Below are 25,809 nucleotides of genomic sequence, written 5' to 3'. Positions count from 1 at the left end.
TAGATTAATATCTACCTGACTTCCCTACAGATAACATTGGCTGAGCCTTTCCAGCTCTGCTTTTCATTTGAAGCTTACATGGGTGTTACTGGTCTGAACCAGCTACTTTTCTCCTTGGTTATCCTTCCAGAGCAGGAAATTCTTCATGCCTCCTTGCATGATTTGTTCTGAAGCTTTTAATGATCCATCTGGTTGAGAATGAGGTTTTACAGCAGCTAAATCCTGAGTTTCTCTCAAAGGCCTGAAGTACCTCTTTCCAGAGAAGCAAGAACAATGCTATACAAATGTGTTTGCAAAGAGTAAAATGGATTGCAAATAACGCTAGTTAAACAAACACTTGCTTACTCTTCTCCCCACTTAAAAAAGAGCTGATCTTAATTGGAGTCACACAATGGTTTCCATTTCAGTTACTTTGTTCTCTGCATTTACAGCTAATTTAAGGTATGTGCATGTCAACTGTGCTTTGGTTAAAGATCAGCTTCTGTTTTAGTACAGTTCTTCTCTCTTGCTAAAAAATAAAACCATAAAGCATATATAAGTTACACCTGTCACGTGCTTCCTGTCAGGTATCTGCTTCTAATAGATTGCTATCACTATGCACTGTTTCTTACTGAAAAAGTGTAACATTAGCTCTTCCTGCAGACTACAGAACTGAGTTAGATCTTGCAGAAGAACACTGCACCATGAGCAAAATGGTTATTGATGACATTGATGGAAATATCACACGAGTTTTGAGGGTATTGACCTTGCAGTTCAGTTTGGAAAAGATAACATGTTGAGAAACTTTGCCCTTTTGCCCTTTTTCAGCTTATACTCAACACTTTCTTCCAGTCCCTTGAAATAAATGTACTTAAGAGCCACCTGGAGTTTTGAAGTAAACGGTTTGAGTCTTCAGTTGTCAATTTATCATGTATGATCACTTTAGCACTCTCAGCAGTTTTCCTTTTGTCCTGGAGGAATCACTTGATTATCAATCTTCAGGGTTGGGATTTTCTTGTTATTATTGGAATGTAAAATCAGAGATGGCTTCTGAACCACTGCATTAATGATCAAAGGAAAACATTATTTAAGTCATTGACACAAGTGATTTGATTGCAGAACAATACCTCTAATTCAGCACAAGTTTATACAAGTGAGCTGATTCATTTAGATGCTTGCTTTTCATAAGATAAAGAAATGTATAATGAGAATCATGCTGTTATTGCTCCTTTGCCTGATGTTTTTTTTAAGGTAACTAAAATCACCAGTAACAATTGATGCCACTGTGCTAAAATCAGCACACTTGTCTTTTTTCTGCAGGGAATTAATTAATCTTTGCTTTCTGTGTGATTTTCCTAATACTGGAGCTTGAGCATAGGTGTTGCAGTTGTGATAACCTTCAGCCACCCTGTTAACTTCCACTGCTTGCCTAGGTGGGACAGCCTGTGTGGCGACTGGCCAGCCCTTTGACACTGCAAAGGTGAAGATGCAGACGTTCCCCAACATGTACAAAGGACTTGTGGACTGTTTTGTGAAAACCTATAAGCAAGTGGGGTTTCGAGGCTTCTACAAGGGAACCACACCAGCACTTGTAGCCAATATTGCAGAGAACTCCGTTCTGTTCATGTGCTATGGATTTTGCCAACAGATTGTGAGAAGAATTGTTGGAGTAGACAAGAAAGCAAAGCTCAGGTTAGTAATAAATATCTGGTTGGTATTTTTAAATAAATAAATAAGTAAATAAATAATGCAATTGCTATTTGCCAATACTGTATTGTCAGGGTGTGAGTGAGGTTCCAGGCTCTCCTCTGCCCGTCTACAGTGTAGTAAATTTTGGAATATAGGCCTTTGTGCGGCAATATGGTGTCTAACTACAACAGAGCCATCTACTAACCAGTCACTGCAGCTGGCTGGTTTAGATGATCACAGCTTAACTGGAGTATTCAAGACCTGGAACATTTTTACCAATGGGATTGAGCATTGCAACACCTGAAAGTTAGTATTCCCTTAATATCTAGGTTGTTCTGATTTTGCAGGGGAGGTAGTGACTCTTCTTACAGGAAGGCATACTAAGGTGAAAGGGCACTTTTCTAATATTGTCTTTCTTTTAAAAATGTATTTATTTAAGGTTCAAAAGTTTGCTCAGCCTACAAGCCCCTTACTTTTTCCTACCCACTAAATGTAGGAGGTAGGCATACCAGCAATATGCTTCATCTCCTCACGTGAGTGAGGCAGCATGGTCATGCTGGATGTAGGGAAGGTAGTGCAGGAAAGTTTGAAACTGTACATTGGTGTACTACTCTGTCTTTGGAGTCAGATACAGAATGGGAACATAATTTGAGTATGTAGCAGTAGCAAGCACCTTTGGCATCTGATCCTTCTTTGCTTAGTCAGGTAATGGTGCTTTTTAAATCCCAGACGGCTCTTTAATGCCTTGTTGATTCAAGGTCAAATAGTGTGACTGCAGAACTGTGCTAGGACAAAACATAAAAGAATTCAAGTATACTTGAAAGATTCTCCCTTGGTGCTGTTTCCTTGTTCTCTTCATCTGGATCATTGTGGGGGCATTTTATGAGGTACATGTAAGAGAGAGTTGTATTAACATGGTCTTCAGTGGTGCACTGATGAGGGCATGTGGTCTGTCCAGGACATCCCCACCTATTCTTACTGTGGATGTGTCGAGCAGCCCTTGTGTGCTGTAGGGGAGGGAAGGGAAGCAGCCCTGATGAGGTGGCTAACTTCCAGACCTGACAAGTAAAAAACTACAATTACCTTCATTGCCTCTGCTATTTCAAAAACTGTCATGTTATCTTAGCCTGAAGAAGAAAATGCATCAAGTCACAGATGAGGTGAACCTGGTCGTCTTTTCCTTCCAATGTATAAGCAACTGCCACTCACTTTTGCATTATTTTATAATGTTTGAGTTTTCTCAAAACCAGCTAGACTATTTTGGTTTTAAGTTACCTTTGCAGTCATACCTTTGAATGGCTTGGAAATAAGCTTGTCTAGCCTGCTTGTGTTTAGGGATACCCTGGGTAGTGTGTGAAGCCTGGCAAAACAAGGACAAGCTATAAAACATTTTTCAGTTAAAGGAATACATGCCACTGATGCATAAGTAACAAAGAATACAAATGGATAGAGAAATGCACAATTCTGTTTATCTTTTAACAGATGTTTAGTCCAACCAAACAGATTTCATTTCATGCTAAAGTCTAAAGTGAGATGACAAAATGGAAAGAGAAGTGCTAAATTCCATTTGCTGCTCTGCAGGCTGTTACTGATTTCTTCCACTTTGACAGTTTTCATTACTGCCATATCTGAATGTCAGGAGCTTTGCTTCAAGTCACAATTTGAGTCCAGTGATGCTTCAAGGTGAAAAGTTGTAGCTTTAATCTCTGATACTACTAGATGTATCAAACTGCTGGGCACAAGGCAAACATCTCCCTCGAATGGAAAGAATTTCTGTACTGCAGTGACATCAGTCTCTGTGCTGACTCCCCAGGTTCTTAAAGAGAAGCTCCACTTCTATGCTATTTTGCAGCTCCTGTCCCAACACACCAGTGTCTGTAGAAGCCTGGTTAAAATGCATCATAAAGGAGTATGGCCCTGGAGTACCAGCATTTTGAGTCTTGGCAGTTTAGCAGCCCAGAATTTGTGGTATGTGTAAAATCATCACAAACTAAGCCCCAGTTTTGGAACACTGAGTCACTGCAGATGACAGTGCTGTCTTGTTTGGTGGTGTGGTTTATGTTTGTGCTGTCTCTGATTCACATGGTTGCATTCATGGCAGCACATCCATACAAAGATTACAGTGATCCATTGTGCCTGCTTTCAGTTTTCTAGCATCTTCCACTGAAAGCCTTTATTAATAGTGGTAAGGTGAATTTGAAAATACTGACATCTGTCTATATGAGGTGATTATTGCTCCTACTCTCTCTGAGGAAGTAACTAGTAACCAAAGGTTGCTCAGTAAAACAAGTCTGGAAATCTTCATAAACACTATCAAATCTTCCCCTTCTTGACTTTTATTCTGCTGTAATCACTAAGTATAGCAAAAAGGGTAGAGGTTGCAATATATCTCTTTGGTGTCAAAAGGGTGTCTTTGAGTCGTATAAGAAAATGGGGTGAGCTAGGTTTTTCCTCCCTCTAGTTCAAGTTACAATATCTTTCCCCTAAGACTGTCAGTTTTTCTTCATGCTATTTAGAATACAGGTTTAGGGAACTGATTGGTGGTATGATGGCTCCATTGCACCGAAGGTCAGTGCCCGAATACCTTCTGCAGTTTCTTTCTTGCAGTGATCTACAGAATGCTGCTGCAGGCTCCTTCGCCTCTGCCTTTGCCACCCTTGTCCTCTGTCCCACAGAGCTGGTGAAGTGCCGGCTACAGGCTATGCATGAAATGCAGTTGTCAGGAAAGATAATCCAGGGACACAAGTAAGTATACACCCTGCTCAGTACCTCTGAAACCCTTTCTTGTGTATTATTTCTTCAGATCCTGTATTGGCTCAGTGTCACATTTATAGTGCACTGTTAACCTGAGAAGAGTTGTGGCTGGCAGGGTCACATCCTGCAGACCTTCCAAGTACTAGTAAAGCTGGATGCCAGTGGAATTCTGCTGGACTCCCAGCAGACTCTTGCTCTAAATCTTACATTAATTCAGTTGTTTGCACAATGGGTCTCTCCCTTAATTGTTGCTGCAGTTGCCTATTGTTCTGTAACCTCTCATTATCTGCCTATTAAGTATCACTAACTGGATCAACCTCTCTCAGTACAGTTTGGTCAGTAGTGAAGGGTGTTATCCAAAAGGATGGTCCCCTGGGATTTTATCGTGGGCTGTCAAGCACTTTGCTGCGGGAAGTCCCAGGCTATTTCTTCTTCTTTGGAGGGTATGAACTGAGCCGGACATTCTTTGCCTCTGGGAGATCAAAAGATGAGTTAGGTATGGTGCCTTTTTTTTACAGGTGGGCTTCAGCATGCTGTCATGGGGGACATAAAGGGGGCACATCTTCCCTGAGGATATACTAATGATGCACAGCAATTGTAAAATACACGCAAACTTAAGGAAACTAGGCATACTAAATATGGAGGTCTGCATTTTTTTATATATAGTAATGAATTATTGAAGTGGCCACTTTCCAGTGAAGCAGGATATATTATAAATGGAGAATAAGCAGAGTGAGCTAACACTACAAAACTGCTAAAATGTCTGACCCTACAGTGTAACTCTGAACTATTCATTTCAGATGCCATTTAGAATGAAGTATTGAAGTATTTAGCTGCATTCTCTCAAGCAGTGTGTTCAAGTATATGCTGAAATGTGTGCTGACCATTAGATGTAATTACAATGACAGTAAGAAAACAGAGATTGAGCATTAGAAAAGAAAAAAAAATGTGGTGATGCCACAATAAAGATTGTCTGTCTCCTGTTGAAAGACTTAACAGTAATACTTTGTCTTGCTTTGAGTCAGGATTTTAACTACATACATTCTGGACTCCCTTGTTATCAAGTATTTACAAACATCTGATATGAAATAGAAAATCAGGGTGCATCATGAAAAAAATGACTGATCACAAAATACCAAACAAATCTCTGTATATGTGATTAGTAACACTATATGATGTTACTCTAAATCCTTTCACAATTAACCTTGGAAAGTGATTACAAATGTTAGAGAAGTTAATTTAGTTAATACAGTCAAAACTGAATTCTGAGTTACACCTTTTTAACATAGCCAATAATCTAAGAGGCACTTTCTATAATCTTTGTGTTTCTAGTTAAGACTTGCAATTTACCAGTGGCTTGAAATAAAGGTTAGTGGGGGAACAGGTGCCTCTGTACTCCTGTAGATGAAACAATGTTGTATTTGTGTTGGTGAATATTGTGGTGTGTATAACAGTACATTTCTTAACTTTTAGGTCCCATTCCTTTGTTAATAAGTGGAGGTTTTGGAGGCAGCTGTCTGTGGATTGCTGTGTATCCTGTGGACTGTGTCAAATCCAGAATTCAGGTTCTTTCAATGGCTGGAAAACAGACGGGCTTTATGGGAACATTTGTAACTCTTGTGAGAACTGAAGGTGAGTATGCAAGCAGATCAACTGAAGCTATAGGGCTGCAGACTGGAATCCATATGCTCCAATACCCAAAATCTGTTAAGAAATTTAGTCCAGTGATAATTTGTTAGAGACAGCCAGTAACTGTTTCTAGCAAACAAATATCTGCCTCATGCAGTCTGGAAAGCCTAGAATCTAGAAATTGAAACCTACTGCATCTACTCTCCCTCTTTGTTCAGGAGATGATTCACTTAATGCTAAGAGAAGCTTACTGTGCATTAAAAGTAGATAAAGAAATGGGCTCCATTACCTGTGACCAAGTCTATATATGACAATTGAAGGAACTAGTTAAGTTCCATGCAGAAGTTTTCTCCACCTCTAGAAGTTAATATATGGCTAAGGATTAATTTATCAAACAGACCTGGCAACTTGAGCCATCTCCTCTCTGGAAAAGGACTGTGTCAGGTGCTTTGGAAGAGGGTCTAAGAATATACATGGCAGCAGATACAAATCCTGGTCCCATTGGTAGGTAAGATACATATAAGAACTGGAGTCTGACTTGGGGCACAGCTCTAACCTAGTCCTGCTTCCCCCTTTGCCAGCTGTGGTACAGCCATTGTCAAGTGTATCTCAAGTGACCGAGACCTTGTCGTACCTGAAATAAGCATCTAATATAAGCCCTTACATGGCTAAACTCCTGTTACAACATCAGATGCTCCTGTATCAATATCCAGTAACACCACAGTTAGCAGTTACACCAGTGAGTTCAGCTCTCTCTGTTCATGCTCCTCGAAGCATTAGTATCCCCTCACAGGTAAGAGCACAGTGGTTGATAGCCACAGCCACTTCAATAAATTGCTAACTGGCTCTGGTTTCATTTCCAGGTGTACTTGCCTTGTATTCTGGACTAACGCCAACTATGATCCGTGCATTCGTGGCCAATGGGGCACTGTTCCTTGCTTACGAGTACAGCCGGAAACTTATGATGAAACAAATAGATTCTTACTGATGCTAGCAGATGAACAAGAGATTGTTTAAGGGTCATCTAAATAAATGATGTAAAACAGAGAGATCACATGATGGTCTGAGCAGAACCAAATCAGTGACCTAATTTTAGGAACTCAACTCCAGTCAATGATTTGTAATCTTTTAAAATCAGGTGATTTTATGGAGGTGTGTACATCCTGCTTGAATTGGACAAGCAGAACTATCTCCATCTTACAGATTCTGCACTAGGTACATTGCATGTCATAAATGTCTTTCCTGACCTGTAATGGTGCTAAAAAGATTGACGTTGACCTGTGGGCTTTAATGTAATATGCAACAGTAGGTTGTGATTTGTTTATGACAAAGCACTGGTTTTAAAACTGCTGCAGTGCTGACCTTTTGCAGTTGTTGCTGGTGTCTGACTCAAAATAACAACTTGTCTAATCTTGTTGATGATAGATTACTTGGACATATCCCTCACCTAGGGAGACCCCTGTCCTTCTCTAGCTCCCTGCTGCTCTGTGACTTGCCAAGATCATGGCAGAGAGTGTCTGACTCACATACTCTATCCTAGTGAATGGGTTTATAGAAGTATGAAACATTCATCCCATACCTTTTATGTCTCAGAGCCCGAGATATGCCTGCATTTTTGATAAAAGAAGCACAGTAACAATATTAAGGCAGCTATGCAGCATTTTATTGTTTTCTAAATCCTTTCCAGAAATGCTGGAGTACATTAAGCACCACTTAACATAAGGGACACTGCTGGAAATAGCTGCTGGCTCTGAGCACAGAGTTGTAACCTTGTGCAGGCTCCTGTTTAGGTCACTTTGGCATGAATGAGGCCACACACTGGAAGGACAGGAAGCTGAAGAGGAACAGAAAGCCAGAACTGAGTTATTAAAGACAACTGACACTAGGGTCTCTGGCATAGCAGAATCTTACTGGTGCTGTAGTCTTGCTACTTGCTGTGCCTCTTCAGCTGAGTGGAAAAAGCTCATATGACTGGATAGCTTGTATCACCTTCAGGCCTGGAGGGCATGCCTGCCAGGTCATGTTGCTCAATTAAATATGCAGTTAGTATTACCCAAAATGATGCACTGACACCTCTTTCCCGATGCCACTTTTGTTCTTCAAGTAGAATATTCTTTGTACAAGCATGCTCTGCCCTGTAAGAAGCAGCTACTGCCTTATCCTGGAATAAGTCAAAGCAGGTCTTAGAACAGCACAAACTTGGCCTGGAATTGTACAGAGATGCAGCCTGAGTGCTGCAAGTGCAGCCCACCAGCATGGGGGGCATAGACAGAGCCCTTTGACTCACTGAGATCATCACAGCTACACAGATTAGCAGCTTGTCACATTTGTGAGTGACAGACAGTCAGAGCTGGAGCAGCCTAGTTTTGCATATTACAGTTTCCCTTTCAGTTCCCAGAAACAGGAACAAGCTTTAGGCATAGGTGAAATTACCTCAATACCTGCTGTTTCTTGCAGTGGAGCCAGAGTGCACTTCAACTGGCTCATTCCTTACATTGTTACAGACTCTTTGATGGAATGTGATTGCTGCAGTGCCACAAAACCTTCTTGCTCCTCCAGCCTCCAAGTGCAGAAGGAACAATTCATCTCCCTTTCATACACCATGACAAAAGGCAGTTAAACCAGGGCATAGCTGAAGAATCTTCAGTGTCTCTTGCACCAATTTACCTTGATTTACTGGTACACCAGGGGCAGCAACACTCTGCACTGCCAGTACTTGAAAAGGAATTTATACTAAATGTTTAAATAATTCAGGGAGGAGGATGAGGCTTTAATAGTTGTTAGACTTCCCCTTCTTTTCAAAGTTGTCTAGCTAAAATAAATAGTATATTCATACGTGTTTCTAATAGTTATGAAAAGGTGAGGACTGACTCCACATCAGTGGAATACTTCAATCTATTTCTTAGATTTGTCTTTGCTTTCATTTTTTAAAGCTCATGGTTGCAGTTTTTTATATAAAAGTTGAAGCTTCAAGAGAAGCACGATATTTAAAACAACCTACAGCAAAAAGCTGGTGGCATTTTTGAGAGTTTACCTTCTGAAGTTGATGGAAGCAGTAATTTTTCCATTCAGAGCTGCTTAAGCTGTACACATGTATCAGTTGTTCAGCTATAAACTTCATAATGTTGGTATAGGAATTCATGGAAATAAAGTTTCATTTGATTAACTGAGTACCCTGATGATTGTTTATGCCATTTAGCAAGCACATCTAGCTGAGAAACAAAGAGGTTGAATTCAGCATCACCACCTCTGAAACTAAAGAAAGACTATACAATCAATGATCATATAAAGCCCTCTAACAGAAGGGAAGGGGGCAGCTAGAAAAAGGTGCTGTGAAACAACTGCTGATTTGTATCTACGGAAAATGAAGCCCATAGTTGAGCACTTGGTCTTTTGCTTCATTAGTACCAAAGTCAGTTCTAATATTAAGGTTCACCTCAAACTCCAGGTTTCTAGATTACCATGATACATGCTATAGGGTTAAGTTTCCTGTCAGAAGAACTCCAGGAGTCCAGCTTAGGTCACCTAAATTCCACATATGTAAGGCATGACAGTCCACTACCCTGCGAAGGTCAGTGCAACAGGGAGTACAGGGCCTATTGTTACCATCTTCTGAGCAGTGCTGATTGGATCTCCCAAGAGAAACATAGTATAGTCCTTGTACAGCTATTTAGTTCCTCATTCCTGCTTACACAATAGTTTTTACTTAACTGCACGTGCTTCAGCTGTATCTTGCTGTTACAGCCTCTGCTGCTGCTGAGAAAACTGGCTTACTCCATAAGCAGGAAGATGAGTCGCCTTAAGTGCCCTGCCAGGAGAAAGGGCATCCTAGGACACTGATATCCAATTGCCTGAGCTAAGCCAAAATGAACTTGGTCATCAGACACTTCTAGCTGCAATAAAAGGGCATCCTCTTAGCCCCTAGGCACTTTCATGGGGACACTGAGGCCTTGTGTGCCTGCTTGCCCTGTTGCCCTCTAGTGTCTTATGTCTGTGTAAGTAATTTCTTCGTTTTCTCAGGCCAGAGATGTAGGGCTTGCATCAACCTTACCAGCACCACTTCACCTTGAGGGGCAGTTGGCTCCAAAGGAACACTAAAGTTTGGGGAATGGCATCACAGAAATTGAACATGAGCCAGCACATTCTTGCAGGAAAGACTAAGCTGCTAAAGCAGGCTCTGGAGCCAGCAGGTGAGACAGTTCTGACCCTCTGCTCATACCTCTCACATCTGTTAGAGAAGACATGGAAGACCACATCCAATTTCACCTTCTACACCACAAGAAAGGTCACAATACTGGAGCAAGTCAAACAGAGGACAGTGAAAATAGTTTGTTCACCCCTAACAGAAAGCTGAAGAGTCTACATTTGCCTCATTCATGGGAGGGGATAGAGCCAAGCTCTTTGCAGAGGCTTACAGGGGCCGGACAAGATCCAACAGGTACCACTTGGAATAAGGGAAATTCCAACCAGGAAGGAAAAGCAGTTACAAGATTAAGTATTGCATGAAAAATTCTATCTGTGGAGTTACACAGAACTGAACTACATTGGATAAGCCAACTCTATCAGGGCTTGTTTTGCACAGGAGCTTGGACTTCATGTATTTCAGTGACCCAGGCTCATTCTAGAACTGTAAGCAATTGGTCTGACAATGTTGGTCATTCAAGACAGGCTTCAGCCTCCCCACTTGAAGTACAGTGCTGATAGAAGCAACTTTGATGAGCCCAACTCCTGAATATTGGGTAAATACACTGCAATAGCAAAAGTTGAGCCCACACATGGTGTGCTTCATAGTACACCCCTATCCTCAAGTAAGCACAGGGAAGGTATATGACCTCTCTGCTTACTTCATTAACTGGAAAGCTACATCACTTCCCTTCCACCTTTTGGCTCCTAACAACAAAAAGACTACTGAAGCAGCAGAACCAAGAAGCTAACACCTCAACACACATTTCACATAAATGAAGGTACAGTCACCACAGAAGAGCTGCAATGCTGATAATAGCTGGAAGTAGAATAAGCATTCTGGAAGCTTGTGCATTACAGGACTCAAGAGTGGTCACTGAGCATTTCCACAATTTGCTCAAATCAGCAGGTACACAGATCAAACCCCTCACATGCAGATATTAAGGCAGCCACACTAACTGATCTCAGGCAACTGGAATGCTCAGGACCTGATGAGAGCCAGACTTAAGCCTTAGGGCAAGTGGCCATCACAGCCCTTGGTGGGGAGGTACAGCAGTAGAAAAGCACCTGTGCAGTCTCCCAACTCCACAGGGAACTCCCAGGCCAGGTGTTGCTCAAAGCCCTACATCACTGATTCCTGATAAAAGAGCAGTTCAATACCAAGGCTTCTGCTCAAGAATCAATAATCCAACACAGGAAGATAATTATTTCTCCCTCAAAATTCCCATTTTGTACTGATCCATAGAAAACTCAGTGCTGAGGGAGGCACGTCAGATTTTTCCAGTCTCATGCACACAGCTGGTCTTCACCCACCATCATGTTATTGCTCATACTTAAAGACAGGTAATTTTCTTAGATTACTCAAACAGGAATTACCTGTATGCAGAGATATCTAAGCTCCAAGGATCCAACAGTCCATTATGTGACAGTCAACTGACATTAAGTAACTCTTCAGAGTATTATTGCCCTGCACGATAGAACTTCATGTGACTTTATTTGAGAAATTGTTTCTACACAGTACATTAAGTACATCCAAATGAGACTGCTTCCCTTCATACTGAGACAGCAAGACATTCTCCAGCAAATAGATGAATTTTACATATTTCCCTTCTTCCAGATTTCCCTTATGGATCAATAAAGTTCACCTCCACAGCAAATGTCTCACTATAGACTTTCCACATTTTAGACTTGTGAGGGTTATCCAGCTCATTCCTGGGAAGGTAGAGTCTGAAAGACAAAATTCAGTAGTGTATCTTACAGCCTAAGACACGTTTTTCCTTTCAGCCAGATGAGAGATCTTCTAGCTCAACCCTAGAATTTTAAATACAGCCCCAGACCTTGAATTCAAACAGACATCAGCCAAGCCTGAACAATGCTTTGCATCACATGTAGTCTGAAAAACAAAGTCAACCTGATGGGTTTGTAGGTTGTTTCCCCGCCCCTCTCCCAGAGCCCCACAGTACAAGACAGAGTGAAATTAATGTTACATTCAGCTCAAGGCGTCCTGATCTGATGCAAGTGCCAGGAATTTAATAACCAACCTTCCTAAAGGCAAGGATTTGATTCAGTACTCAACCTCATCAGGCATGTTTTCCAATTTTAATGTTTACCAAATTAATATCTAGTTATCACTTAAACCCTTGCACAGCAGCCATGTCTGAATTAGAGACAGAAGCACTGCCTTAAGAGTTGTTTCACTTCTGATCAGACCTAGTTCACTTCAGGTCTACCAGAAGGCCTGGGCAGAAAGGGAGAAAAGGTAGCCAGGTGGGGCATCCTCCATATTTCTGAAGGAAACAAAGCCCGTCAGCAAAACCCTCAAGATGGCAATGTTGCATGGCTATCAGACAGCAGGCATACATTTCTGCTGGCACTGGCTTTGTCTAACTAGGTGTCTGCACCTAGATTGCAAATTGCACTGCTGGCTCAGCATATGAAGTTAACAGTTACAAACAGACTCACAGCTATTTCTCCTCAGGCTCTAACAGAATCAGTTAGGTAAAAATTGTTTTCTTCCTATTCCAGTCATGGAGAACACAGTAATTATAACTCATATGCCAAATTCACTGTTCCTCTACCTAAATCTGTCAATCAAGGCAAACCAAAGATAAATAAGGCTCCCCTGTCCCTGCTTTTCTATATCACTCCCCAAGCAAAGTAGACAAGCACAACTTTTACCAGCTGGAGCTTCTCCAGGAGCTCTAGTCTGAGCAAGCAAAATCACAGTAATTTCTAACTATATTAAAAGCATTTCTTTGTGATCCCAAGCATCAATACCTCTAATTGTGATCTTAATTTTTGCCTGCTAAGCTACTGAGCAAGTTCCTGCCTCTCAGGCAGCCATACTACAGCGGATGGCAGATTTGAATAGATAGCACTACATTTCTGAATTCAAATTCATTAACAGTGGCAGAGAGCACTGAGGAAACAATCCAATGGTTTAAATTAGGATAAAAAGCTCCCATATGTTTAAAATATTTAGCACAGTGCAAGCAACTGCCAGCTCACAAGTTACTTGACCCGGTCAAGCTGAGGGTCAGTGACCAGTACCCACATGGAAGTTAGCTGGCTGATCAGGCCTGTCTTAGCTCAGCTTTCAGTACCATGTTTATGATCTTTCAGCTCTGTTCAGATACCATAAATTAGGATCTGAAGGCATTCACTATAATCACTTACCTGTTGTTTTCAATAAAGGAAGTGTTGAACCAGAAAAAGAATGGACAGCCATCATAGCCTTTTGGGAGATCCTAAACACAAACACTTTGTTTAAGAACTGTGTTACACAATAGAACTTGTTTTTCATAGAGCAAGAGTACCCACCTTCACTATCTTCACTAATTTGGGTTACAAAGCTGCAGTGCCAGAGTCAATACACTTGAAGAGCCCAATATCACACACATCACTATTTTCTCTGCAATTATTTCAGTACCAAGTCACTTAATACAATGAGATAAGAGCTCTATGGTTAGGAGCAGCAAGTACCCAACCCAAGATGCCTTGGTTATACTACTATTGAACAGCCATGTGCTTCTCCTGCTTGCCTACACTGATGTTACACCACTTGCTGCATCCCTCACTGCACAGTGAGACTCAGCAGGAATCACTGGGGAGGAACAGATTCTGCCCCACGCTGCCCAGCCAGGCAGGACCCACTGCAGTTTGCATTACAACCTCTCCCTATACACAAGTGAAGGTCTTCACACTGCTGTACTTACAGAATCTGATTCAAATCTGACTTTCACATCACCACTCAGCACAGGGCAGTCTTCCAAGCCAATGACTACAGTGTCATTTTCAGAATCAAAGAAGACCTGGATAAAAGAATAAAGTATTTGCTTTATGAAAGTTTCTGCAGTGAGACAAGGGACCAATTTATGACAGCACCTAACCATTCATGGTACACAAATAGAACAGCAGTGCTGTAATGATAGCCAACACTTTCAGCTACTCAGGACAGAGTGAACTATTTGCATTTAAGTGACTCCCAGGGAAAACCTTCACTATCTTACTACTATTTTCCTAGGACTTAGAAAAGTTTAGTTCTTTCATTGTCTTGGAATTTACATCATCCATTTAGTTAGATTGTGTAGAAATTGAATATTGGACATAAAACTAAGACAATTCTGACCTGTAAGTCAGCTTTCAGCTTCTGTGACTCAACTCATGTGTCTTCATAGTACTCACCTTGCAGTTTTTTTGATTGGCACAGACACACTGTAGTACAACTTGCTTTCTTGTTACTATCTGCACCTTCATATCAGTTCCGTTGCCTTTCCCAACTCCTAGGAACAAAGTGTTGCATTATACCAGAGACACACATGTTCGCTGGAAACATAAGTAGTCATAGAAAACAAGTGCAATCCCATTCAAAAATGCTTTCTTTCCAGAATGCCTTGTTCAAGACTCTAAAGAACTCAAATGCTAAATGTAAGTCAGGGTTCAGTGGCTGAAAATTGCATTTTGAAGTAACAGTGAATCTCACTAGGGGAACAAGCTAATGTAGACTCTAGTTCCATTGACAACAATAACAGGAGTTTGAACTCCCCTAGAACAAGGAGTGATGAACTTCCAGCCTTTGATCAAGATTACCAGTACACATGTACTGAAACAGGGCTGTATGAGAAACATTAGTGAGTCCAGTTCCACCTGGGGAGTTAGTCTCCCTTGAAAAGTGATTTCCCTTCCAAAAAAAAGCAGGTTGCATGTGAGCCATCATTTGGCCAGACATCCAGAGCAACTGACTCCAAAATACTCTTCATTGTGTTCTGTGTCATTTAAATTCTCAAATCCCAGTAAGTCTACATTCCTATCCCGGGCTTAGCAAGAGAGACAGTTACCAGCTGCATGTAATAGGAAACCATTACTAGACAGTGGAATGTCCAAATACAAGAGTTCTTACCATGTACACTGTGGATTTTGAGGTTTTTTATTTTGAGTTGTCTCTCTGATGGAAGTTTCAAGTTATACTTGTTTTTCAGGATCTCATAATACCCAACATACCTACTCTGTAATGCAAAAACACAGACATATTATGCAGTTTCTGTACCCCATATAGATTAATTCTTGGCAGAAGTAGGACATAAATAGATCTTCTACTCCAAGTTTTTAGCTCTTCAAAATCCAAAGCTAAGAAGAAAGACAATTGTTCTCCTTCCCTTCCCCAGTTCAAACAATCTTCTAGACAAATTCAACATCTACATTTTAAATCACCATTTAAATTCCATGTTTTACGAGGAATTATGTACTTTTTAGTTCAGCAAGAAGCCACACTGTGGCTTTAAGAGGCTGAATGCTTAAACATATCAGATATTTTTATTTTACTGAAGGACAGCTATATTTTTATTTTACACCAGCAGCTATAAGTAACCCTGTCACCAGATTCACTTCACAACTCTGCATCACACAGAAAAGTAAATCAAGATGAGCAAAGCCCCAAACTGTGGTCTGAGGCAAAAACTTGTGCAGTATTTCCCAGCAAATGCAGTCTTCAGAAGATGCATTCCTCCACCCAAGCCACCTCAGAGCCATGGCCCCATCCCAGGCTAGACTGCAGGCTTCTGTGAATCCTTGTTAACCAATCCAGTTGCCTTACAGTGTCATGCCCCTGTGAGGATGCCCAGACATGCTGTGGAATCTCCATCTGTGGAGATATTCTAGACCTGACTGGACACATCTGTCCAGGTCACCCTGCTTGAACAGTGGGATTGGACTGAAAGCTTTCCTAATCTCAAGAATTCTGTTGTTATCCTGGATACTATACTTCAGATTTGATATTATTATGCAGAGAAGGGCACAAGGGGAGGATAAAGATGCAGGGCAATCCCGCCAGTTGTTAGTCTTCCAACTCTTATGGAAAGAGTACAGAAAGTTCAGGAGTTAAGCACGTAATAGGCACCTACATCTCTGAAACAAGGCAGGGGTAGCATAAGCACTCACAAGGTTTGTATTGGTTTGGTTTGGCTACTGATACTAAACCTGCTCAAGCTTACCTGGGAAGGAGTTTCAACTCCTTGAAACTTGGTACTTGTGCTTCTATCAGTTCTTCTCTCCCCAAAGTAGTCCAAACTTTCCTACATTAGAAGGTAATTTAAAGGGTTAAGCTATGCATCCCACCACCATTGCCCTTCTTGAAGAGCGGATAGTAAACTAGAACTACACTACTCAAGACCAGTAAAGGATCACATGTGAAAATATGCAATAGTTGTTTTGGTACCTTCTACAGGAGACTGTTAACTACAAGAAAAAAAATACTAATTGGGAAGTCAGATACATAAATCTGTCATCCATGAAAGAGTGAAGGAGAGCACTGTGACTTTCAAGCAGTTGCTTTAGAACCATCTGTATTTCTCAAGTGGTCTGTGACACACCAAGCTGAACATTAACTCACATCTTCACAAACCAAACTCAGAGGTAAACAAGTGGTTAAATGGATACATAGTCTGCCTAGACTATCTTGAGTGTCCTAGGCCTTCTGCACCCCAAGGCTCCAGCTGATATGTCAGACCCAGGATACTAAAGCAGCAAAAGCACTTATCCTGGCTGGGACTTGATCTTTCTCCCTTTCCCTAGAAGGGCTTCCTTTTGTAATGATGGCTGTCAAGACAAGACAATTCTTGATGCCTCACACTACTTGGAGAGAGATTGGCCAAAAAAATTGATTAAAACCAGTGATACTATCTTTAGGAGAGTTTGCTCAGAAGTCACCTACAGTTTAAGTTGTTGCTCCAGACCCTAGACCCATTACTTCTTCAAAAAGAATGATTCAGGTCAGTAACCTGTTAAATGCTGTTTTCCCACTTCTTTCAGATCAAGAATACTCTCCATCAGAATTTATACAGTAGCAAGACTTGCATGAAATTTTTGAAACCAGACTTTTCAGAGAATGCTTTTTCTAGCATAGAATTTTTGCAGGGTATTAGTGCATTTCACCAATTCAGTAAATCCTAGAAGGACACTTTGAATACTAAACAAATCAAAAAATAAACTGCAGTTTTTACCTTTGCACTCTCAAATTGGTCACTGTCTATGAGCCAGGTACAGACCATTGTTCCAGTCCTGCCTGTATTAGACATACAATGCAAGTTGAATTACAGCAGTTCAAAGGCATTTGGGATTATTTCTGTGAAGGTGAAATCATCTCCTGTTATCTCATCTATTTCAAGAGTTATAAGTGACAGTCAAGTACCTGTACTTCTGACAAGAATGAGTTAAAGACAAGATACTACAGTTTGTCATCTTGTTCCTTGTCCCCACATTTTCATTACCAGAAAAACTTAGGCAGCTGGTCAGTATCTGCACACTCCATTCAGCAGGGAATAGAGTCAAGCACTCTAGTAGATGAGGCTATAAACTGAAGTCTTCCAATGCTATAAGTCTCAAGTGTTGTTTGTCTGCCCCAACCATTTTCCCCACAACCCCACTAAGAAGCCATCAAGTCTGCTAGCATGAAGATGCCTATATAGTTTCAGTTTCTAATTTAAAATCTCAAGAGGTGCAGTCACCCTCCCTACACTTGTTCTTCAAGCTGGTTTTGACCTGCAAGTAGTTTCAACATTCAGTTTTGCAAAACCTTTTAAAACAGAGCTCCACCTGGGGCCAACTATTTAATGTTAAGTAACCACTTACTTTAAGCCAAGTATTGCAGTAGTTACAGCAGGTGGCTAAAGATGTGGCAGACGTTTGCAAGGAAATTTGGCTTACTTGCAGTTATTCATGCATTTCAATGGCTCCCACACTACTGTTGGTTGCAGATAGCACCTGCAGGTTGGTTCTTATGTTTGATAGCTTTCACTATTCTTGTTTCTGTAAGACTTCATTGTACTCTTATCACCTAATACAGTGTGTATGTATCTTGATTTAAGATCCAGCAGTATCTAGAACATTCTAGAGGGGTAAAGTTATGGAGCAGATCATCTTGAGTGGTATCACACAACACATACAGCACAATCAGGGGATCAGGCCAAGCCAACATGGATTTATGAAGGGCATGTCCTTCTTGATCAGCATGAACTCCTTCTATGAGATGGTGACCCACTTAGTGGATGAGGGAAAGGCTGTGGATGTTGTCTACTTGGGCTTTAGTAAAGCATTTGACACCATTTCCCACAGTGTTCTCCAGGAGAAACTGGCTGCTCATGTCTTGGGCAGGTGCACTCTTCACTGGGTAAGAACCTGTCTGGATGGCCAGGCCCAGAGACTGTTGGTGAATGAAGTCACATCCAGCTGGCAGCTGGTCACTACTGGTGTGCTCCAGGGCACAGTAAGGAGGCCAGTTCTGTTTAATATCCTTACCAACAATCTGGACAAGGGGATTGAGTGCACACTCACTCAGTTCAAAGAGGACACCAAGTTGGGTGGGAGTGTTGATCTGCTGCAAGGCAGGAAGGCTCTGCAGAGGGATCTGAACAGGCTGGATTGATGGGCCAAGGCCAACTGTATGAGGTTCAATGAAGTGAAGGGCTGGGTTCACTTGAGTGCAACTGCACTTGAGTTACAACAACTCCACACAGTGCTACAGGCTCAGGGGAAATTGGCTGAAAAGCAGCCCTAGTCACTAGAAAAGAAATTTAGGGTGCTGGTTGACAGCAGCTGAACATGAGCCAGAGTGGCCAAGAAGGCCAATGGCATCCTGGGGTGTACCAGCAACAGTGTGGCCAGCAGGGCCAGGGCAGTGACTGTGCCTCTCTGCTTGTCACTGGAGAGGCTATACCTTGAACACTGCATTAAGTTTTGGGCCCCTCACTGCAAGAGAGATATTGAGATGCTGGAGTGTGTCCTGAGAAGGGCAACAGAGCTGGGGAAGGGTCTGGAGCACAAATCTTACAAAGAGCAGCTGAGAGTGTTTACCCCAGAGAAAAGGAGGCTCAGGGGAGACCTTTTTGCTGTAAAGGTCATAGTGAGGTGGGGTTGGTCTCTTCCATCAAGTAACAAGCAAGAAGAAGAGAGCTACTAGCCTCAGGTTGCCCCAGGGAAGATTTAGATTAGATATTAAGAAAAATTTCTTCTCCAACAGAGTTATCAAGCACTGGAACAGGTTGCTCTGGGAAGTGGTTGAATCTCCACTCCTGTATTTAGACATGCAGATGTGGCACTGAGAGACATGGTTTAGTGGTGAACATGGTAATACTGGGTTAACGGTTGGACTTGATCTTAAAGATCTTTTTCCAACCTGAACAATGGACAGTTTGACCTATATTACAGTCCAAAGTATTTGGCATGGGTGACTGGCTACCAGAAGCCAAAGCAGCAGCCTATCACTTTTAACAGCAACAGTTTCAGCAGCCTACTATCCCTAGTCTCTCCTGGGGGACTGCTGTCCAGCTGCCAGAGCACCAGAAAGTCATTGAAGAACATTTTAAGAGACACAATGACAGCTTAGACTAAGAACCAATTCAGACCAACTAAAGATGGAGTTATGTAACACTAAACACAGAGTACTAAACTGTTGCTAGTCATCACAGTGTCCCCAGAATTTGTCAAGTTACACTATAAACCCTTCTCATAGTATGGTTTAAGGCCACACATCAAAGAAGCTAGAACAATAGCAAAGTAGTATGATTTGTAGCATACATAGATTACACATGAGAAATCCTACCTTTGCCTCCTTTACAGTGAATTGCTATGACATTCTTCTCATCTTGACTCATCCATTCACGGACATTGGCAGTGAACTTCAGCATGTCCCTACATAAGAAGAAAATTAGTGGATCAAAGCAAATGCCTACATAGAACTACTACAATGTATGTATTTCTTGACATGACTCACTGTAGTGCTGGGACATTGTGGTCATCAATGAAGAGCCTTTCCACCCTGTAGTGAAAGTACTTGGGGTCATAGCCTTTTTCACCTATAGGAAAAGATCTGAAGTTATGCCAGGGAGAAAAATTGTAACAAAGAAAGTCACTTGTAACACACAACTGCTGGTCTGAGCATGTACTAGTGTCTAAAATACAGTAGTGTTAACAGATGGATCAAAATGAAAAAAAACTTGAGGTAACTTGGCTAAAGCCATGTGTGCTTAGCTTCTGATTTCACATTTTTCACTTGTAAGTGTAAATTTTATCTCAAATATTTCAATATAGTCAGCAGCTAAACATACTTACTGCAAAGATTGTAGACTTTATAGTGGTCTGGATGTTTGGTGTCCAAAAATCTTGCAACTTCCTAAGCAATAAGTTCAGAGTAGTTAGTGCTCTACTCCTTATTTCCACTGCCACCTCAATCCCCCATCCCCCAACTAGGATCAGCAACTGCATTCATGAACAGCCCTTGGACAGCAGGCCTTTCCAATCCAACAGCTCAGGTTCTTGTCAGGAATAAAAGTACTACTGCAGCTATCTTCCTGGCTCTATATATGTTTCTACAGTATCAGGAAGCATAGCTCTGAAATGGACATTATCTATGCAGGCCTTTTAAATAACTTTATTTAGGTGAATATATCTCATCATTATTACTAGCCTGGGACAGAACTGTCTTGATTCTTCAAAGCATTCCCAAGGAACAAGAGCATCAAAGCACTGGTGTATCCAAACTATGAGATACAATCCACTAGGATTAGCTGAGACACTACAACATAAGCAGTGCACCACAGTGTGAGATCATCAGTCAGTCATTCCAACCAGCAAAGGCAGCAGAACCAGGATTGATACAATCTAGGACACATGTAAATTAGCAGCAAACTATAAAAGAAACAGGTTTCAGAAAAAGTGAACTTGGTAGATAAGATTTTTACCTTTATGGGGTTCCTGTAGAAAGACTGCTTCCCAGAAGATGGAAATGACATTGCAATAATTCGATCTGTTGAGAAGACAGCAATCACAAGTAACAGCAGGAAGTCCCCCTACACAGAAGAACTACATGACTGAGGAACAGCCTTATGAAATATCTTATTCCTACCCTAATTATAAGAACAATTACCCATTTCTGGTAGCCTTTTCTCTACATTTAGCATAGCTAGAGCAAGACAAATAGTGCTTCCCAAAGCATCAGCCACCATCAATTGTCAGTCTCCACAGAATCAAAAGCAAAAATACTGCAAGTCAATGGTTTCCCAGCACTGGTTCCCTAGGCCTCATATAAATTTCTGTGATTACATACAGCATGTAAAACTCTCCCAGAAGGCTAATTCTGGAGAATAGTGTCAGTCAGGAATCCATATTTCAAAAGCCCACAGAAAAGGAGTAGGTATGGTTTGACTTCATACTTAAATTTCATGAGTCTAAAACATTGTCTTTCATGACAAGCTGTTATTAACTGAATAACAAGTCTTCACAGGACGTAACATGCCGCAAAGTGACATTTGTTTCCACAAACCAGTAATATAAGTGAGATCCAGATCAAAGCCATCTTTCATATAACGTCTTTTGTTTTCGGAGACCTGACCAAAAAAAAAAAAAAGGTAAGAGTAAATCTTCCACAAGAATGCCAGAGATCACCAAGTGTCACCTGTTACTAGGAAAATTCAACCATCTAGACTCTCAAGTTAAGCTTTAGTAGCAGAGCCTCATTTCATTGCGGCATTATCCAAAGGTAACATTTATTGTATTAACTTTTAGGTAGAAGCTCTGTATAGAATTTTTACCCTGAAGTTTATTCTAGTGAAAAGAACACTGCAGATTCTTTGCATAGTGCAGCATGAATCTGTCATTGTTATTCGAGTGTTTGGAGACTGAGGGAAAAAAAGAATAACAGAAAGGGTACCATAACCAGGACTGCTCATTCCTGAGCAATAGGACATACTTGAAGCATAAAGTACCACTTGAATGCCCCGATCAAAATAAGGGTGGCATTTAGAGGCATTTACAGTGGATAGGCATTTAGAGGCATTTACAGCTAGACTGCCTTGTTTGCACCCAAAATAAAGCATCAAACACATGAAAATGCCTACTTTCCCCCATGTGTGGGAATAACTTTGATACACCAGCCTTCCAGGTCAAGCTGCTGCTTATTTGAGCAAAGCTGAGAAAGACAAGGCTTTACTGAAGGTGGAGGCAAAGCTCCAGTGCTCAGACAGGGACACTGAACACATGTGCTGCTTGGGCAATACTATCAGTAGCAGACCAATAGGCCATGGTCAGCCTTGCTACTTACTACTGATGCTGCCTGGAGAAAGCTGGAAACAGCAGTAGTAGCCTAGATATGTTAAGAAGCCAACTTACCATTCTCCTGGTCACCATTTCGAGTTGCTTCTTTTGTGAAGCCAGACGAAATATTCTTATCAAGATGACAATTCTCAGAACTCGGAGCAAAGTAACCATTCTAGATGACAGATTCACCATGAAAGAAAACAGACACAACTAAACTTAGAAGTAAAGGTTAAAGCTTTTTAAAAGCTGTTTCAGAGACAGTTTAAAACTTTGTTTCATATATCAAACTAGGACTTCTCAGGCTGATTTTGGAACAAATACTATCCTTGAAGAATATCATGGGTTTATTGTTAAAGTGTTTTTGTGACTGCATGTTCTGAACAGCTAACAGAACTAGGAAATCCCCTACTTGCTCAGAATCCCACAGGCACCTCTGGCTAGAAAGCAACAAATTCCATTAACATTACCCATGTTATTATCACCAAAATTTTGTTCCTTGAAGCTTATTCTCAACTATACATTTAATAGTATGTAGCCACCTGAAAAATGACTGAAAATAAGCTAGACAGGCTAAGTATATCATGACTCGATTAAGAAACCTGAGAACAGATCAGTATATATCCTGTGTTTAATCATTCAAGCAACTTGAACACTTGCTTTGGTTTGAGGAACTTTGAACTACTGTTGAACTTTGAAACAGGAAAGATGCTTAGGTGAGTGGTTCTATCTAAACAACTGAACTGGGGCAGCTGTTTTCCCACACTCCTAGGAACAAGGGCAAACTAATTTAATTCCTTAAGGAGGTATGTGAGCATACGTTTTAAGCAGCATACACACCTTCTAGGTTTTGACACACTTGTGCAAAAATGCTGGTGAATACCAACACGATGGGAAACAAATCTGCAGTTGAACAGAGTCTGCTCTCCACTGATATGGACCTTAAAGTAAGCAAGGTAAGGTTGTCCTGGATACCTGGAGGAAAGTTTCAGTTTTTCCATAAGCTTCTTCCTAATTCAGTATCACCCTCCTGTTTTCAAAACAGAATTTCCTTGGAGCTAGCAGCAAATGAGATGAACTCAACTTAAAGAGCTCAACTTTTCCCTGGCTGATGCAAGAAAGATTCACTAAGTCAAACCTAGTGCAGATAAACTCATCTTAAAGTTCTGTCTCCATCAGGAATGGACTCGTATCACAGGTTATCACCTGATAAAGCTACAGAAATCAGAAGGAAATAGGACTTGAAGTAGCTTATGCAAACTAACAGCATGCTTCCTCTCCCCAGAGCACAGGTGAAAAATCCAGCATGTATTACACCATGGGGCTTTAGGGAAAGTAAAATGAAGAAAACAAGACAGTTTGGCAACTCATTCTATTTCAAGATCCATTAGAAGGATGTCTGTTGCATTTGCTATGATAATCCAACTCTTCTTTCTGACCTTCTTCAGACCCTACTCTTTATCAGGGCTGCTGCACACCTTTCTCCAAAAAGTGCCCAAGTCAGAGCATTTGATGGACTCACTTTTAGTTACCCCAACTAGTATGTTCAGATCAACTCTGCCTTTGAGGCAGGGACAGTCTACAGCATAACTAGAGACCAAAGTCATGTGTCTATCCTTCACTGGATACCATGACACTATCACAGTCACATTTGTGATCTCATACACACATGTCTAGCTTAGAGGTGCCCAAAAAATTTGTAGATTATCAAAAAAAGAGCTCACACTTACCAGCTGCCATACCACTCTTACCTTGGTATCTCATTTGCTGACTCAAAGTCTAAGAAGGAGTACGTCAAATTAATTAACAGAGTGCCCACCACTATACATGCATCCAAAATATTCAGTTTGGACTGGAAATAGTTCCTGAAGCTGAAACCAAGGAGAGTTTTAGACAGATGCCAATATGGGTAGCAAAGACTAAAATATATCTTCAGGAAGAGAAACATCTATACAGAGCTACTGCTAGAGACAAGCTCTCCTGCAGTAATTCTTAACACTAAGCACTGAAGTCTCACCAAGAAAACAATCTTACACGTGATTTGCACACATAAGTTACGGCAAAGCTGATGTAGTTTCCAAGTGCTCACTCATATTGAAAGCACTTAAAGATTGTTCTATGGAAGGGCAACCACCAACATACACAGCCAAGAAAAGACATGGCTATTATCTATAACCAGAAAATAAGCCTACAGGGCATCATGTTCATAGTTAAAGCTTGAAGTTTTGCTTCCTTCCTATCTTGAGGACTTGCCACATGGACTTAGTTTTTCCCCATGTCTTACCCTTCAACAAACACCCTCAAGAGAACATCAACGAGAAAGAAGAGTGCTATTGCCAGGGAAACACCTTCAAGAATCTCTGTATCCTTCCTTCTGTCAGTGACAGTCAGGTTCAGAATTACAACAATAATGTCCACAATGATAAGAACAACTCCAAATACTCTGCAAAGAACAAAATACAAGTAAGTTTGAGAGGCAGGAATGAATTATGGACATTTATCAACTGAATAGCACAAGCCCAGATTTCTAAGCTGTTCCAGCAAGAGTGTGTTCTCTTGCATAAATTGAGTCCTGCTTAATTAGAAGCTGAAGGTTTCCAACTGCATTTTAAGTGATATGCAGAGGTTCCACATCATCTATGTGGACCCATACATTTACCTCAGACACAGTTATAGTTATTAATATATAATTCCACAGCTACCTAGAAGCAGTGAATACAAGTATCATTGCTGCTTTCACCTTACTCAGCTTCCCTCCCTTTCATGACTAATTGTAGTCCTGTAAAAATAACTGTTTCTAGTGGCTTGCCTTGTTAAAGCACCTAGACTACATACAACTGACCAACTGTTTGTTCAAAGGCTGCCAGCCAAGAACAAGCCATTAAAGAAGTTTCATCCTAGTCAACAACATTTATGGTTCCAACTTTCAGCTCTCCTTGGAGAACGTAGTCATATCTCTTTAAGACTTATTTTTCAATCCTAGTACTTTTCTTAAGCTACCTTTTCTGGGGGTGACAAGGGAATCAGTACTTTTCAGACAAAGCAAGCTGGAGTTATGGATTTTTAAGGAACTCTCTAAGTTCTTACACCAGAAATGGGGACTATTTTTACCTTGTCCACCTTATTACAAGCACAAGCTTTTACCTGAATCCAAACGACATCACAAATGGGGAAATTTTTCTCCTAGTTGCACTGCAAGAGAAGAGAATTAACATCCAGACAAGTGATATTTTGCTACAGATATCAGTCACAAGGGCACTGTTATATTCTTTTGTTCACATCCTTTTGGGTTTAGTATTCTGTATAGTAGTAGTTTCTCTAAAATGAGATTATTCAGTTGCATTCATTAAATATATAGGTTAAGAAAGTACTTGAAAACAATGCTTTGATCACTTGTTAGAAAAAGCATTAATCAGTTTCCAGACCCTAGAAATACAGCTGTATGTACTTATCCATAACATTATTCAGTGTTACAATTCCAGTGACACTTGA

The 25,809-nt window shown here is 40.9% G+C and overlaps 2 protein-coding genes across 4 annotated transcripts in view; one reads left to right on the top strand and one right to left on the bottom strand.

Moving 5' to 3' along the window:
• SLC25A15 (solute carrier family 25 member 15) overlaps positions 1–9,217 on the top strand; it is a 13,322-nt gene extending 4,105 nt beyond the window's left edge. For 2 of the 3 annotated variants that reach the window (XM_085060835.1, XM_085060843.1), the window contains exons 4-8: positions 1,413–1,671; positions 4,276–4,413; positions 4,749–4,918; positions 5,896–6,054; positions 6,915–9,217. In XM_085060835.1, coding sequence (XP_084916961.1) covers positions 1,413–1,671; positions 4,276–4,413; positions 4,749–4,918; positions 5,896–6,054; positions 6,915–7,039 — 851 coding nt within the window. In that variant the 3' untranslated portion in view covers positions 7,040–9,217. Of the gene's footprint in view, positions 1–807; positions 911–1,412; positions 1,672–4,275; positions 4,414–4,748; positions 4,919–5,895; positions 6,055–6,914 lie in introns of all 3 variants that reach the window. The other variant, XM_085060852.1, reaches the window with a different exon arrangement.
• Positions 7,693–25,764, bottom strand: LOC146444774 (phosphatidylinositol 3,4,5-trisphosphate 3-phosphatase TPTE2-like). Its single transcript, XM_085060806.1, has 18 exons — positions 25,462–25,764; positions 24,602–24,760; positions 24,069–24,188; positions 22,393–22,492; positions 21,548–21,611; positions 20,967–21,031; positions 20,338–20,398; positions 20,000–20,081; positions 19,829–19,917; positions 17,232–17,293; positions 16,224–16,304; positions 15,134–15,239; positions 14,419–14,516; positions 13,950–14,045; positions 13,411–13,481; positions 11,880–11,961; positions 11,611–11,701; positions 7,693–7,885 (listed from the first exon to the last, which is right to left on the bottom strand). The coding sequence occupies exons 1-17, from the start codon at positions 25,530–25,532 to the stop codon at positions 11,627–11,629; spliced, it is 1,482 nt and encodes a 493-aa protein (XP_084916932.1). The 5' UTR covers positions 25,533–25,764; the 3' UTR covers positions 7,693–7,885; positions 11,611–11,626.
• Between the last annotated feature and the right edge of the window lie 45 nt (positions 25,765–25,809).

Source organism: Lichenostomus cassidix, chromosome 1 (genome assembly GCF_008360975.1).
Source record: "Lichenostomus cassidix isolate B80296 chromosome 1, HeHo_3.0, whole genome shotgun sequence".
Classification (NCBI taxonomy): domain Eukaryota; kingdom Metazoa; phylum Chordata; class Aves; order Passeriformes; family Meliphagidae; genus Lichenostomus; species Lichenostomus cassidix.
This window is presented reverse-complemented; position numbering and strand designations above follow the sequence as displayed.

What these genes read in the sequence shown, in the direction of transcription:
- LOC146444774 (XM_085060806.1), bottom strand. Translation starts at nt 25,532, where the DNA reads ATGTTAATTCTCTTCTCTTGCAGTGCAACTAGGAGAAAAATTTCCCCA. An exon ending in TCTACAGGAACCCCATAAAG is followed by an intron (nt 20,399 to 20,966) that starts GTAAAAATCTTA and finishes CTTATTGCTTAG; the next exon opens with GAAGTTGCAAGATTTTTGGA. An exon ending in TAAAGTCTACAATCTTTGCA is followed by an intron (nt 20,082 to 20,337) that starts GTAAGTATGTTT and finishes CTTTTCCTATAG; the next exon opens with GTGAAAAAGGCTATGACCCC.